The sequence below is a fragment of the Galeopterus variegatus genome, unplaced genomic scaffold, assembly GCF_000696425.1.
Source record: "Galeopterus variegatus unplaced genomic scaffold, G_variegatus-3.0.2 Scaffold12, whole genome shotgun sequence".
Classification (NCBI taxonomy): Eukaryota; Metazoa; Chordata; class Mammalia; order Dermoptera; family Cynocephalidae; genus Galeopterus; species Galeopterus variegatus.
In genome coordinates, this window is record NW_007726123.1 from 1078808 (window position 1) to 1095422 (window position 16615).

At 38.5% G+C, this 16615-nt stretch overlaps 1 protein-coding gene across 1 annotated transcript in view; it reads right to left on the reverse strand.

The window, feature by feature from the left end:
- Window positions 1-16615, reverse strand: part of LRP2 (low density lipoprotein receptor-related protein 2) — a 167335-nt gene that overhangs the window by 71022 nt on the left and 79698 nt on the right. The window contains 7 exon segments of the mRNA XM_008592305.1: window positions 356-521; window positions 646-1566; window positions 2932-3120; window positions 5860-6099; window positions 7144-7357; window positions 10126-10303; window positions 14391-14500. Of these exon segments, the coding sequence (XP_008590527.1) occupies window positions 356-521; window positions 646-1566; window positions 2932-3120; window positions 5860-6099; window positions 7144-7357; window positions 10126-10303; window positions 14391-14500 (2018 nt within the window).

Consider the following 16615-nt stretch of genomic DNA (forward strand, 5'->3'; position numbering starts at 1 on the left):
CAAGGAAACTCATAGTCATTCTTACTTTAAAAAAAAATGGCAGCATTCTTTAATTGCAAATTGCCATTAACATGGCAAAGGAAACCCTACTCCATTATTGTTCACATAACTTGCCCAAAAGGAACTTACTAAGTCAGAGCATTGATTTCCTGGTATGCTGCCAACATTTTGACCATTAAAGGGAGTTAGGCATTGCACTCTCCTTCCCAAGTTAATGCTCTTTCACCCTTGAATCTGTAGCCATAGTGTTATAAGCCCATAAAATGTTGGTTCTGTATGAATAAAGAATAATTTCAAGCCCCACTTCCTCCAGAAATAAGCAGACAGAAATACAATAAAGAAGACCATGGCATACCCTCGGCAAGGATCTAACACAATTGCTCCTGGTTTTGATACACGGGCTATGACAGTGCGCTTAGACCCATCTTCAGCCATGGAATTAATCGTCTGGTTGTCGTAGTCAGTGTAATAAATTCTTCTATTGATCCAGTCAAAGGCAATGCCATAAGCAAACCCTACATCTGGACACACACACACACACAAAGGTGTTAGCATTTCAATATGCTTTAGAAGCACTCAGCCATCTACGCATGTTGACCCCATTGTGTCTACTTCCAAAATAAGCTGCACCAGTACTGCGCTTACCTGAAGCAATGACAGTTGGAGAATGGATCCCTGAATACAGGCTGACATAGGAAATCTGGCTGCGTCCAGAGTTTAAATTCTGTGTGAAGTAGATCCTATTATTTATGCTGTCATAGCCCAAAGCCATGGCAGTTCTTTCTACATTTATTTCTTGGAAAGGCGGCTTATGGTCTTCAGGGTCAAAGTGTAAGCTTCTCAAGGAACTATCCAAGGCAAAGATGAGGAAATTCTCTGTTGAAATAGCACAGCCCTTGCCATCACTTCCCAGGGTCCCAAAGGCACAGCCACATTTTGGGGTATGCAATCCAGGTAGAGCAAAGCAGAGATGGGAGCACCCACCATTATTTTCCAAGCAAGGGTTATTGTTGACCTCTGCTGGGGACCGGGGCTGGAAACGCTCATCAAAGATGGTCACATCTCTTAGCCCAATGATATTGTCTTTTATCACTGTTGGTGGCTCTGTGTTCTCTGGTTCCTTGCTAGCTTGCAGGATTTTGTCCAAATTCCTATCTATCCATATGATAGAATTTTCAAAGACAGCAATGCCCTGAGGAGTTGGGTACCGACTACCATAACGAATTATTTCAGATTCGCCTCCATCACAATGGATCCTTGCAATTATATCTAAGGTATCATCAACCCAGTAAATGTAGTCATTGCTATGGTCCACTGCCAAGCCCTGTGGTGTGACAATACCCTCAGATACAAGCACAGTTCGATTGGTACAGTCAAGAAAAGAACGTTCAATCTTTGGTTTGTGTCCATTGTCAATCCAGAAGAGGTATCTGTTCTTGGGGTCTACAACAATGTGACTAGGCATATCCACTCTGGTTTTAAGGAGAACACGGCGGTAGGTGGTATTGATCCGCAGAACTTCTATCAGTGTGTCAAACACAAAGGCATTGGTGAAATAAAGATTTCCTATAGGAAAAATGAAAGTATTCTGATAAATGGAAAACCAAGAAGAAAAAGGGTACTTTTTCAAATTCAGAATGAAATATGTAAGGTTGAGGCTTGGATCACAACATGTTGTCTTTTCCAAGATGATAAATAAATGTCTCAATTTAGGTTTAGAAAAATAAATTTACTCTCAGAAATGAAAGAGATTGCTTCTTCAGATTTAGAGAGGAAATTCCCATCTTCAGCTTCTAAAGCAGATTAGAATTCATAGCAAATGTCATAGCCTACTTTCTACTGAAAGGTATATTTTCCAGAATGTTCTTCCTCTTCTACATGAAGCACTGAATATTTAACATCTACTCAAATACTCTAAATATACATTATCATGGCTTAACTTCCACACGATAGAGTAGCAAACAGGGAGCACAAGCAGCACCTTGGGGTTGTTATATTATCAAATGCTCTAGCTGCTTACTACTAATATGAGGTCTTTTCCTAGGCTTTCATAATACATGTTAAATATTTCTAAGTGATGCGTATGTACCAAGCTTGATAATACACAATGACACCTATTTTATATAGAATTTTCATTATACTCCAAAAATTATAATATATAACAGAGTATCATTAAAAATGAGTGGTAATTCAAACATAGTGCATGAATCCATGCAACCAAGTTAATGTAATACTGGGTCAGGCATTTCAACATACCTACTAATAGAGAATGTACCTAATGATCAAAAGGATTTTTATACATTAACAACAGGAAGCAATCACGAATTTGGCAACTAAAATTGTTGGGTTTTAAAGTACATAAATGCTGTTTTATGATTTACATTTTTTTTTTTCCTTTTTGAGACCGGCCGCACTGCGCTCAGCCAGTGAGCGCACCAGCCATCCCTATATAGGATCCGAACCCGCCACGGGAACGCTGCTGCGCTCCCAGCGCCGCACTCTCCCGAGTGCACCATGGGCTCGGCCCATGATTTACATTATATTTTAATGTCCCTTTCTCTTTGAAAATTTAGACATTTCGAATTCAGAAATTAGGTGCAAATCTAAGTGTGAAAAAATAAATCCACATAATCTAATATTTCTAGTCATTTTTGCCTGCAGTTTTGATTATGATAATAATAGAAGAAAACAGCATGATTAATCTGTTATGTATCTGTCAACTATTTATTTAACAGACACAGAACTTAGCTAAGATACGCATGTACAAGTCTTAACATGCACAATTCAATTTATCTTAAATGTCCTCAATAATTGTCTAGAAAAAAAATTTGTAGCACATGTAGTCTGGCTAAACTTTGTAGCATAAAATAATATGATAGAGATGCAAACACAAAAAGGCTTTTCAATAAAATCACTATATAGCTTACATACCTGCTACCCAATCCACTGCAATACCTTGGACTCCATGGTCTCCTATCCCATGTGTAATAAGGTTTGTAAAAGAAGAGCCATCTGGTTTGATTCTACGAATTGCATTGTAAGATGTCATGGTGCTGCTAAAATCATACCAATAAATAAAGCCAGAGGATACATCAACATCCACATGAAGTACATTTCGCCCTGGAACATTTAAGAAAAGATTATTAGACAATTCTCTAACTGAACTAGAACTTTTATTTTTAAATTTTTTAATTTATGTATTTATTTATCTGGCTGCTGGAAAGTAGAGGGATCCCAACCCTTGACCTTGGTGTTATTAGCACTACACTGCAACCAAGTGAGCTAACCAACCAACCTGGAAGCATAACTTCTAAATGTCTGCCCTTCCTCTCAAACCCTCATTCCCACCTCTCTGCTCTGACCACCCCTTCATTATCAGACAAAACTATGTGTTTCCCAGTTGCAATGAGCACACCTGCTATCCAAATCTTGGTTTCTAAATACCATTTCCCACAATAAGGAGCTCCAGCTCCTGGGAGAAATGGCTGTTTATAGGTTTGGGCAGGGAATGGATGAGGTGAGCTTGTAATATCTTATTGCACCAAGAAGCAAGGAAGCACTCAAACACTAATGGGATAATATCAAAAGAATACAGGCAGTCACTTGAAGAGGCTCGCCATGGTCAAAACGGATTGACTGGAGTATCAGAAGAGTAATTTTGGTAATTGATTATAACACACTGAATTTAAAAAAGTAAAAACTTGAGTTCACAATGATAATAAAAGGAGAGCTTTTCTTTATAGAAGAATATTATCTAATAAATGTAAAGGAATGACAGAATAAGAAAATCGCCATTTTGCAATCCCCAATTAAATAATCACTTCAGACAAGGATCACCAATGACTGGTAAAACCAGTGGGTAAAAGGTGCTTGGGGATCAAGATATTCACAGGGCCAAAGTGTGACTCCACAGATTTCATAAAAATTAGAAGGGGGCTGAGGGAATTATATCTTTAAAAAGCAAGGATTTAGCAGCAATCACCCTAACCAAGTGATCAAAATTAAGCTTCTTTAAGAGCAGGACAAGCTGACAATATGCTCTTCCCAATGAGATTCTGTATCGAGTACACAGCATCACCTATGAAGTATTCTTGCCAAATGAGTTTACCCTCAGTCCAATCAAGCAATAAGACATAACTTCCATTTCATGGGAAATGCAGGGTACAAACTGAATGACATGTTAAATGAATTAGACAAATCCTCAATGTGGGATTCTAAAAAACAACAGATCCGCCCCTTCAAAACATTAATGCCATAACAAAAAACTAAGGGCAACTACCCCAGATTAAAAGAAACTGTAGAGACATTCCAAATGCAATGTGTGAATCTTGATTAGATCTCGGCTGGAGCAAAACAACAGCTATAAAACATTCTAAGACCAACTGTAGAGATAGGAATATGAACATTAGAGGATAATGTCCTTTGGGGCTTCATGCTAAAGTATATAAGGATAAAGTGTCATACCTGAACTTTATTTCCAAAAAGTTCATAAAAAATCTGTGTGCCTGTATATGTATGTACACACACCTGCACAGATTGCGAGCTTCGTGGGGAAATGTTATCAATCGGTAAATCTTGGTGAAGGGAATAAAATGTTTGCTCTATTTTTCTTTCAAACTTTCTGTGTTTGAAATTTTTCAAAATGAAAAGTTGGAAGAAAAATACTACAGATTCTTAAATATCTTTGCAAGATGATAACTTAGATCCATAACTTTTTAGTTATGAAAAAATGAAGATAAGTAAATCATGAGTACATGTGAATATGATAATCATGCAGGGGTAGGTGTGTTACCAGAAGCTCTCTGACTCCTTTCACCAGACACATTTCTGTGTCTTCTGACCATCTCTCCAACCCTTTCATTCCCCTCATCCTTTTTTCTATCCATTCTACCCTCTATTTCTATCTTTAGCCTGAGACGTAGTCCTTGCAATGCAAGTAAACTAATTCTTCTTCTGGCATCATACATCTAAAAACCTTCTTGGTGCCTCTAGGAGGCAAGTTTCCACTTTCTACATTCACAGTTTGCAAGCATAAAGTGCTGCAAAATACGCTTATTAAGGAGAGACTAATACTGTGAACTCTTACTTTGATTCTCTCCAAATGTATATTAACAAATTATATTTTGGGGCTATTTTATTACTGTATTAAATAGTAGTATGCCTTCTACCCTAAATCTCCAATTGCGGTCAGAAATAGGGCACTGTTCTTCTGAATGCCAATTTTTTTTTTTCTTTTTTGTCCTTTTTGAGACCGGCCGCACCGCACTCAGCCAGTGAGCGCTGTGAGCGCACCAGTCATTCCTATATAGGATCTGAACCCGCGGCGGGAGCGCTGCTGCGCTCCCAGCGCCGCACTCTCCCGAGTGCGCCACGGGCTTGGCCCCTGAACGCCAATTCTTAATACTTCTTGCAAACTCATGCTACATTCTATATAGCTCTAGCCCTGTGGTTCTCAAGTGTGGTCCATGGGCCAGCAACCTCAGCATGCTCCGGGAATGCAGATTCTCTAGCCCTACCTACCCCATACTAAGTCAGAAAATCAGGGGATGATGGAGCCCCAATCTGTGTTTTAAGCCCTCTGAGTGATTCTGATACACATTAAAGTTTGAGAATCACTCCAGGCTGAACTAGTTTATTTAAAGGGCAAGACAAGCTTCATTATGCACTGAATCCAAACATGAAGGAAAGCTTTTGGGCTGGCTGGTTGACTCACTTAGTTAGAGCACAGTGTTATAACACCAAGGACAAGGGCTCAGATCTCCATACGAACCAGACGCCAAAAAAGAAATGCTTATGGCACCAATTTCAACTTGGCACCAAGATGGAAGTGAAATTTTACTTATATTGGAGTTGGCATACCTTGGCCTGCCACTGGCACCATGGCTTCTGAATGATCAGAAGATTCCAAGCTAAAGCCTCTGATTTCAGACATCAAAGAAACAACAACGAAAGAGTTATATGGAGAACAGGTCCGATTATCAGGATTGAGTTTAAATCCACTGGCACAGGCGCAGGAGAACAATCTTCCTGGTATGGGCAGGCAAATCTGCTGACAGGCATTCATGTTGTTGCTACAGCCATTTGAGGATTCGGCAACATCTAAATGAAATCATACTCAGTTTGTAACTTTTGATCCTACCTACTAGCCAATCCATCTCAAATTTTTTAAATTGGGTCACCAAAAAATTCATTATAAAAATTAATAACAAACATATGGTAGCGAAGTTAACAACCTCAAAACAATATTGGAGAGATCAGAGCTTATACAATAATACCTAAAGGTATTAAAACTGTACCACAACTATTGCGTAACAGCTAGAGAATGAGGCATCGGATGTTTTTTGTCTACAAATTATGCAAGGATTAGGGAGATGGTATACCATCTGTTAATCTCTTTGCCCTCTTGACCTACGCACTGGAACCTAAAATTAAATCAGTTTAATTACATGATCAACAATATGATGAACATTTGTTTTAAAGCATACAAAATAAGAATATTTAAGGGTTTTATTCACATGTAATAAAAATAAATACCAAGTGACAAACCTGTTATACAGCAGGAAACAAATAGTTTGATAATCTTTGGTTAGAGACTAAAAGCTACAATTATGTAAAAACTATTAAAAAAGTTCTTATCATAATGCTAATTTAAAGAGGCAAATCAAAAGTTAGATTATCTCTGAAAAAATATGCTGAAATAGGCAACCATCTTAGAGTATTCCTTTTATCAGTAACAATTCTACCCTGTTAACACTTTCTCAGTAGTCATCCAACAAATATTTCCTGAGTACCTTCTAGGTGTCAGGAACTCTTCTAGTAACTGGGTACAGAGCAGTAAATAAGACAAAATACTTGCCCTGATGGAGATTACATTCTAATAAGGAACACAGACAATACAGAAACAATGTGTCAGGGAGAGCTGTCAAGCAACAGCCATGACACACAAGCTTACTCTGAAGCCAGTCTGGCCTTTCGGATGCCAGGTTAGCCTTTGACATTTAACAATGCTTAAGACATGGTAAACATTTTAAAAATATTTTGGGTAACTTCAATTTGTATACACATGTATGTACGTGGGAGTGTGTGCAGATTTGTGAATACAGGCTGTACATCCATGAATATGTTTCAGGGACAAATACTTACTGTGTCTGTGATAAACTCGAAGGCCCCTTGGAGATGGAACATTATTTCTCAAGACTACTTTGTTGTCCCCAGTGGCCTTGTCAACTCTTTCAATGACCTCAAAATGTTCATCAGTATAATAAAGGAAGGAATCATAGATAGCAACTCCCCAGGGGTGGGAAAGTTGGCGTACCAGAACCATTCGCTCTGAACCATCCACATTTCCTTTTTCAATCTAAAGGGTTAGAATTTTCATTAGTTTTATGATTCACAGTGAAGTAAGTGAGAGAGCATTTTAAAACAAATATTCTTCTAATAATGATACCTTACATTTATATAGCACGCTATCCCTTATAGAGTTTTTTTCATATCTATTTTCTGATTTGATAGTCACAACTACACTGAGCAGTGGGTCAGGCAAATATCATTATGCATACTTCATTGATAATGAAGCTAGTGCTCAAGTCAGTCAACTTTCTCAGATGGCATGGTGGAGAACAGGGGACAAAACCACTAGCCCCTGCATGTGGTCAAGGATACACTGAAATGTCTAACTGCAGGTCATTACACAGGAGCTGATTGACTCTGGGCTCAACATCTTCACCAACAATATCCGTAATGGGGATAGGAAAGGTTTACCCTATAATCACAGAAGACAACAAGACTGGATGGGGTCTGTCATATTCTGACAGGTAACAAGCTTTGTTCAAAATGACTTTGGTCATACTGGAAAAGAATGCACAAGAATGAAGTCACTGAGGGAAAATGACAAGTAGTCTGCTTCTGGAAGAAAAACAAAATGTAGATGTAGCTGGTTTAATTTCATTCCAAAATTCTATCTCAAGTGCCAGGATCTGAGCTGGGTACTGGCAAAAGAAACAAATGAGGTCTGGCTTATTGCCTCACCAGACAAGGGAACTCAGCAGCTTGAAGAGCAGGTTATCGGTTAGACTGGCCATTGTTAAAAAGACAAATAACAAATGCTGGCAAGGATGTGGACAAAAGGGAACATTCCTACCCTGCTGATGGGACCATAAGTTAGTGTAGCCATTATGGAAAACAGTATGGAGGTTCCTCAAACAACTACAGGTAGATCTGCTATACAAATCCAGCAATCCTACCTCTGGGTATATACCCAAAGGAATGAAAATCATCACTCACTCCCATGTTATTGCAACTCTACTTACAACAGCCAAGAGTTGGAACTAACCTAAATGTCCATCAATGGATGACTGGATAAAGAAAATGTGGTGTATATACACGAGGGAATACTACTTTGCCATAAAAAGAAGAATGAAATGCTGCCATTCACAGCAACATGGATAAACTTAGAGAAAATTATGTCTTAAGTGAAATAAGCCAGGCACAGAAGAGAAATATCACATGTCCTCCGTCATAAGAGGGAGCTAAAAAAAATAAACAAATAAATAAAAGAAAGAAAGATACAGTAATCGCAATAATTTGTTCAACTTTCAAAAGGAGAGAAAAGAACTGAAGCCACCAGAGGTGGGAAAGGGGTCGGGGGTTGGCAAGAAATTGGTAAAGAGCCATGAAAAATTATTACATTGTGTAATGTTGAATACACTAATTATCCTGATTTGACATCACATATTGCACACAGGTTATCAATATGCAATGCTGTACCCCACATACATGTACAATCAATTATGTTTCAATTAAAAAAAAATTTTTTTTAAGAGTGGGTTATGCCCTAGAAACTGACAGAGGTTCCAGAAGGCTAGAGCAGAAGGAACACAAGCTTGGAGGGGAGCTGCAAAGGGAGTGGTGACCAGCCCAGATGAGCTGAGCAAGCTCAGCTGAAGTGTTGGGAGCTACTCCTCCAGACCAGGGTTCTAAGCTGAGCCATGATCAACCAGTTATTGTGCTTTTATGAAGACAACATGTCTCCAACATGAAAACAAAGTTCAGTAATGAGGGCCACGGCCTTGTCAAGGCCAAAGAGAAGTTGCTCAGAATGATGGAGGTAGCATAAAAAGGCTGGGCATGAGTGAAGAGGCTACATATAAAATGGAGGATTTTGTGATGACTAAGTAAGGAGAGTGAAGGAAAAATATGAGTACTCACCAGGAGAAGGAATGGAGAGTCTACCACTGACAAGCTCACAGACTGAAGAGCAGAGCAGACGTGGAAATAGGAAGGGGAGGGAGCTCATGAGTCCTGTCCAGGATGTGCCAAATTAATTGTATACAGAAACAGTACCCATGTGACAAGAGCTTCCTCATCATTGTACACACACATCCAAGTCTGCAAAGTGCTTTCACACACATCACCACTTCTTTCTAATCCCCAAAACTTATCACTGTTTTAAGTCCATATTAGAGTGAAATTAATTAGTGCTTATGGAACAGATAATGAACTGGAAGCCAAACCTACTGCACAATATTATGGAGAGCATCAATGTCAGAGATCTGAAATTGCTACCGTTTAAAAAGCAAGGAAGAGAATAGCACATATTCAATTTAACATCCAACACAATGTTTAATTGATCAATAATTATTATAGAGCACCTTTTATATGCCTAGCTCGAGCTCAGCTGCATGAGCACAGAGAGAAATATATATATTTATAAATTATTTATATTTTTATATATTAAATATATATGTTCGCTTAGTCTCTACAATTGGAGAACAAGTACTTTCAGAAAAAAGCACTGAAATCACTAAAACTTGAAAGAAATGGCTCTGAAAGGACAAGTAAGACATGAAAAATGAAATTAATTTATCCTGAAAGGAAACAAAGGGTGAGAAAAAATTAATAAGCATTACTCTGCAGGGAACTATGCACATACTATAAAAAACTGGACTTCAGCTAGGGCAAGATTTGCTCAAAGGAGAGAAGTTATTGAGAGTAAGGACAACACAACACTGGTACAAGCTGCCAAGTAAGATTGTTCAAGAACCACTGCCAGACACCTCTGAACACTCAGGATCAGAACACACAAGCTCAGTGGTGAAGACCAAAAGACTAAAAGGATGTTCATACCACTCCTCTTCCAGTGACTGCCCAGTAGAGTTTCTGCTCCTTGATATCAAGGGTGATTAACTCCAGGTGTTCAAGGTTCCCAGTGAAGAGTGTTTTTAAAGACGTGCCATCCATGTTAGCACTTGCAATCTTGGCAGGAATCCCTCCCATGGTTCCTCGGTCTGACCAGTACAGTTTCCTACAATGATGTAAAACACCAACATTGAAAAAAAACATAAAATGGATTAGAATGAATTGCATCTATAATTTAAATATGTAAATGGAAATGTGTATTTCTTGTCCTCAGGATGCTCACAATCCAATGGACAAAGTCCGAAACATCAATATCTTGTGGGGGAGTACTTAACCAGTGTTCTATCAATGTCTGTATATTTCCTAGTTACTATTGGGGCAGAAGTTATTTAAAATGGTGTCTAAAATAGGAGGATAGGGTCTTCCATTGGGGACTAACAGGTGTGAAGCTTATGACAAAGAAGGAGCCTTACATCAACAGTCAATTCCTCTTCAAAGAATCACAGACTACCCAGTACACTAGAAGGGCCAAAGCTAATGTAAAAAGTTGCCAAATGCTTACCTGCTCACTTGCAGACCTTATTTAATTCTCCAAATTACCTTTACCACAAGACCAGCTACTTAATTACCTAATCTGATTTCTGTGATGACAATTACAGAGGTTTGAAATTTAATGCAAAAAATAATGAGTAACATTTTTCTGAGAAAGAGGAAACCCATTAGCAGGCTGATATGGGCATGCATGACTTTTCTTTCATTTCATAGTGCTGCCAATGAACTATACTCAGTACGTATGTGTACATGAACCATAATCACCACCCAGCACCGCCAAGCACATGGAATATGAAAATTCATTAAAATAAAGATCAGCTTTCCATTTCCACTGAGGACATACTTTTAGACTTGAATCCCAGTTTTAATTAAGTTTGATTTCATCTCTTGCTATAGCTTCAATAGACAATCCGCCTACACTCTTTTCTTGAAAGTCATCTTAATTCAAATAATCTTCCTCCACCACCAAATCAATACACCCATCCCATGAACCTCATCTTCAACTCTAAACTTCTCTACCTCTAAGTTCTCAAACTCTGAAATTGTCTGCTTTGACCAAACTCTTACATCTTTTCTCTGCTCCAATTTTATTTTATTAAACTTGTTCTTTGCCCTTAAACCCTGCCTGAACTCCCAAACCTCCAGTCCCCCTATACCTGGATCTTCATATGTAACAGTTTCAGCAATATTCTTATTTATTCTCTTGAGCTCCCATTGTGCTTTCCCTGCTAATCTCTAACCCTGAGTTCCTACCATTTTTTTTTTTCTTTCTTCTTTTCCATCCCAATTCAGTTTTGTGCTGAACGTGGCACAAAACTCTTGTGAATTCTGAATTGTCCAAAAACTTGAGCTAACTAATCTTAGCTGAGGAATCTTATCCTAGCTGACTTTATATAATGTTTACCATACTGGCCCTTTCAAATTGTTCTTATTCTTCATAAATTTCTTATTCTTTCCCCATAATTTTCACTCTCAATCAATCACTTCTTCATCATTGATCATTTATCTTATCCTAAACATATGCTTGGGTTTCCCTATTCCAAAAAAACATATTTTTCTGATAAATTTTGACTTAGAAGTTTATCTTTAATTTGTCAATATGAAACTCTTACAAGAGTAGTCACATTTCTTCACCTTGCTTACACTCTTTAATACCTTTCTATCTCTATTGAACATCCTCTCTCAGATGACACCAGAGGCTCTATAATTGCCTCAACCCTTTATATTAGTGATAATCAACAGAGATATTTTTTCAGCAGCAATTGATTCAATAACACTGACCACAACTTTCTTTTTTTTTTTAACCGGTAAGTGGATCGCAACCCTTGGCACGGTGTGGTCTGCACCACGCTCAGCCAGTGAGTGCACCGGCCATCCCTATATAGGATCTGAACCTGCGGCCTCGGCACTACCTGCGCCGCACTCTCCCGAGTGAGCCACGGGGCCGGCCCTGACCACAACTTTCTTTTTTTTTTTAACCGGTAAGTGGATCGCAACCCTTGGCACGGTGTGGTCTGCACCACGCTCAGCCAGTGAGTGCACCGGCCATCCCTATATAGGATCTGAACCTGCGGCCTCGGCACTACCTGCGCCGCACTCTCCCGAGTGAGCCACGGGGCCGGCCCTGACCACAACTTTCTTAAGACTTGCTCTTTACTGAGCATCCAAGACCTTTTATACAGAAGTCTCTGTCTTGTTTCTCCTCATACCTCCTCTGACAAAATTCTAAGCTCCTCTACTTGCCTCCCAACCAAGTTAGACTGGTCTCAGTTATTCAAATGCACCCTCACTTTTCTGTCCCATTGCTCTTAACTTTCTTTCCCTCGTACCATGGGAGATATCTTCAAAGCCAGCTCTGCCAAGTGAAATTCTATATGTGTTTCAAAGCCAGTCCAAATGACATCACCTCCATCAAGCTGAAAAGTCATCTCCGCAGCGCTATCATTCCAATTTTTTTTTAGCCTTTCTTACGGGTTTTAATCATATATGGACCTGGGTTATTGGTATTTATACACAGGTCTTAACCTGTTTACTAAGCTATAAATCTTGAAGTTACAAAGATTGCAGATTAGGCCTTTAATCATCTTTGTACCTACTCTCTAAACTCCCCACTTTGGCCCCATGGCAGAAACTGCTTCCACTTACTGAAATTAATGTCTTCCTCTTCTTTCTTCATAAAGAGCCCCACTGCATTTCCTTCCTTGAACTTAGCTGTGGTCATGTAACTGAATTTTAACTCAAGATATGTGAGTAGAAGTGGTGTGTGCTACTCGTAGGTCTGGTCCATAAAAACCTCCATTCTTGAATATTCTTTCCTTTACCACTCAAAAAATGTTGACAACCAGAATGGCCTTGAAAGCCTCTCACTGAAGATGGCAGAGTCCCCATCTGCCTGGGACCCTAAGTGACTATGTGGAGTAGAGCTTCCTCCCACCCACTCTGCTGCCCATAGGAAAGACGAACTTCTACTTTCTTTGTGCCATTATATATTTTAAAGTTTATTTGCTTCAACAGTTAATCTATCCTAACTAATATACCATCCAAAAATAAGTGCACAATAAATAAATATCTGATAAAGGAAAAACAATAAGGAACAAATTAAGTTTTAAAAGTGGGACTTTACATCTAGGATGCTCCTTCTTCCAGAAAGGATAACAGAAAACTAGCATAAGCCAGCAAGCATAGAATGGAATTTTTGCTGAATGTGAAAAATTGGGTTTGGTTTGTATATCATTCTTATTCAAAGCAGAAAGCTAATGCAAATTACTTCTTCAGTGCCCTTCTAGGCCTAAGAATTTGATGACTCTCAAACACAAAGTCAAAATCCACTTGGAATGAGATGGCTTTCTCTTAAAAAAAAAAAAATCAATGCTAGTATTTTACAATTAATTATTCCGGTTTCGAATACAGTATAGTACATCAACAAAATGAACAACTGACCAAACAGACAAGAAGAGTCTACCCTATATCCATCAAGATCATTTTCTCCTAACTGGTCTCCCCGCCCCTGGCCTCTCTCCCCTCCAATCCTGACCAATCTCTCTGATATACTGATTTGGTACTATCACTCCCTTCCTCAACATTTTCTGCTGACTCCTTATTACTCAAGAGAATAAATACAAGTTCCTTAACATGACAATAAAGGCCCTCCATGAATTGTCCCGAAATGACTTTAGCTGCTGTATCTCCCATCTGGTCAACTGCCTGCCACTCTAAGCCTCTGATTCAGGTCCTCACCACAATCATGCTAAATACCACATGCTTCTATGCCTTCACTGCTCACTTGGCCTCAGGTACCACTCCGAGATTGCAGACCTTCTCCACCTACTGGAAGCCTTCTCACCCTTCAAGGTCTGGTGCAAATGTTACCTATCCCCTTAGAGTTTTCCATGTTCATTCAAAGTCAGAATGTATTGTTCATTCTTATAATTCTATTTTCAAATTCCTGGAATTCTTGCTTGTTTAGAATTAATTTTATGTCCGGCGTTATTAACTTGAAGAACATAGAACAAAATACAAATTCTATACTTCAAATTGAATATAGCTCAGTGCTATTTCTTTCTCAGTGAGACCTGTATTTTTCAAATGTTGACATATAAAATCAGAAAACGTCCTATGTTTGAATTCTTCCATCGTGTCAGACCATGACGTTAACAAGAACGGTGCTGTATAGAAGATGTGTGTCATTTATGAACACTCACCCATTTGCAGGGTCAACAGTTATGCCAATTGGAAAACCAACTCCAAGACCTGTCTTATCATTGGCAATCAGTGTTTTTCTGTATCTGATATCTCCCCGAAGTGTCAAAACCTATAGCATAAAATCACTTATTAGAACTGTTTCATAAAGGGAAAGAAAGCAAGCTAAGAGGAAGGCAACTTTACATATGCAATAAATACCAAAGCACAATAAGGGATGAATAAGGGAGGGTTTGCATTTCAGATAATCTCTAACTGCATTTCAGAGCTATGAGGAAATCATCTCAGAAGAAAATGAGAGTAAGAAAAGCAAAGTCACCTCTCAAATTCCTATTTTTCAATTTACCTAAAATTTCAGAAAAGGAAATTTATATGGATAAAAGAAAGATTCAAACAGATAGACATACAGAACCTCTGCCTAGAGAAATTACAAAAATGCCTTCAGGAAAAGCTAAGAGAAAATCCTAGAAGATAAGTGGGAACCCCACAGGTCTCCTGCACCCCAATGACTGAGCCATGGCACTCAGTGGCCCATCACTGCAAACACAGTTGATCAAAACAGTCCAAATTCACTTAAAGTGAATGTTCCAAGTCAACAACCTGAGTTAAAACACTTAAGTTCAAATCTCTGCCCTGCCAGGTCTTGACTACATGACCTAAGGCAAGTAAATTCACCTCTCAACAGTATCTTATGCAGAGAGCTCATGAGACTAAGAAATAATATAGGTAAAACACTTAGCACAGCACCCAGCACAACTGTGTTCAGTAATTGTCTCCTATTTTTTTTAACATTGCATTTATTGGTCATTTACTGTGTACCAGGCATTAGACTAAGCATTACCGTATTTGATCCTCACAAACAATTCTGTGAGGTAGATACCATTATTATGCCCATATTATGAATAATGAAAAAGAGGCCTAGAGAGATTTAGTGGCTTTCCCAATGTTGTCTATTTTTAATTATTATTGTTAAAATCACAATTTAATAGTACTCTAATACAGCACATAGAAATGGATTATTGAACTAGAAGCATGTTTTTTATAGGAATAAGACTATTTCAATATGTACCTGAGACAGTCTGAGAGACAACTAGTAAGAAACTTAATAAAAGGCCTATTGATTTGCATTAAAGTTTTTCTATAAAATTGCTTTTGAATGCACACAGATATGTGTCTGTCTGTGTTTGTGTTTCTCTCTCTCTCTCTCTCACTCACACACACACACACACACACACACACACACACACACGCACCTTCTTGTCTCCCTCATTCCTCTCTCTAAATTTTTCACTATTCTCCTGTCTGGTATCTTTTGCTCCTACTTGGACTAAGATAATTTTTCCCTTTTCAGTTTGCCTCCTTCTGCTACAGTCTCTCTCCTTTTCCTAGGCCACAGGATCTCTTTGGTTCAAAGGAAAGTTCCTTTCTTTGTTTTCTGAAATATATCAAGCTGTCACACAGCCACTCTGTAGGGTTTACTTTTCAGCTACAAAATTTCTTTTAGTGAGTGGGCATACAGCTACCCCTAGTGGAAAACAATTTCTTCAATGTTTCTCACTTATTTTAAAGTTGAAATTAAATGTGAATTACTCTTATGCTGTAAGGAATATTACACAGGTAAATAGTAAGTGAACATTATTCCTATTTTCTTAATTAACCTAACATTCACCAGGAAGAATTGCTTACAATTTATTCCACCTAAGGGAAAATCTAATAAAAAAATCAAAAGGGCAATCTACTCTTGGATCATTATTCTTATAGGTCTTTTATGGATATTCTAAATATGGTCATGCATCACTTAAAGACAGAGACATGTTCTGAGAAATACGTAGTTAGGTGATTTCGTCACTGTGTCACTATCATAGAGTACTTACACAAACCCAGATGGTATGTGCCTACTGCACACCTAAGCTATGTGGTGCAGCCTATTGCTCCTAGCACGGGTCCTACATATATATGGTCTATCATGGATGGAAATGTTATACGGTGTGTGACTGTAAACTACAATGACGGAAACAGTGCTCTGTGTTCATGAGATAAGTATATGAAGTAGTTTGACTTACTGAGCTATTAACCCCACTTTATAGAATAAAAAAGCACAAGCTTAGAGAAGTAATTTGTCCAAGGTTAAAGAGCTCATGATTGGAGGAAATACAGTTCCATTCCCAGTCACAAAATACATTTTCATATCTCAGGGTCTTTATTCAAGCATTCCTCTGCCTGGGAT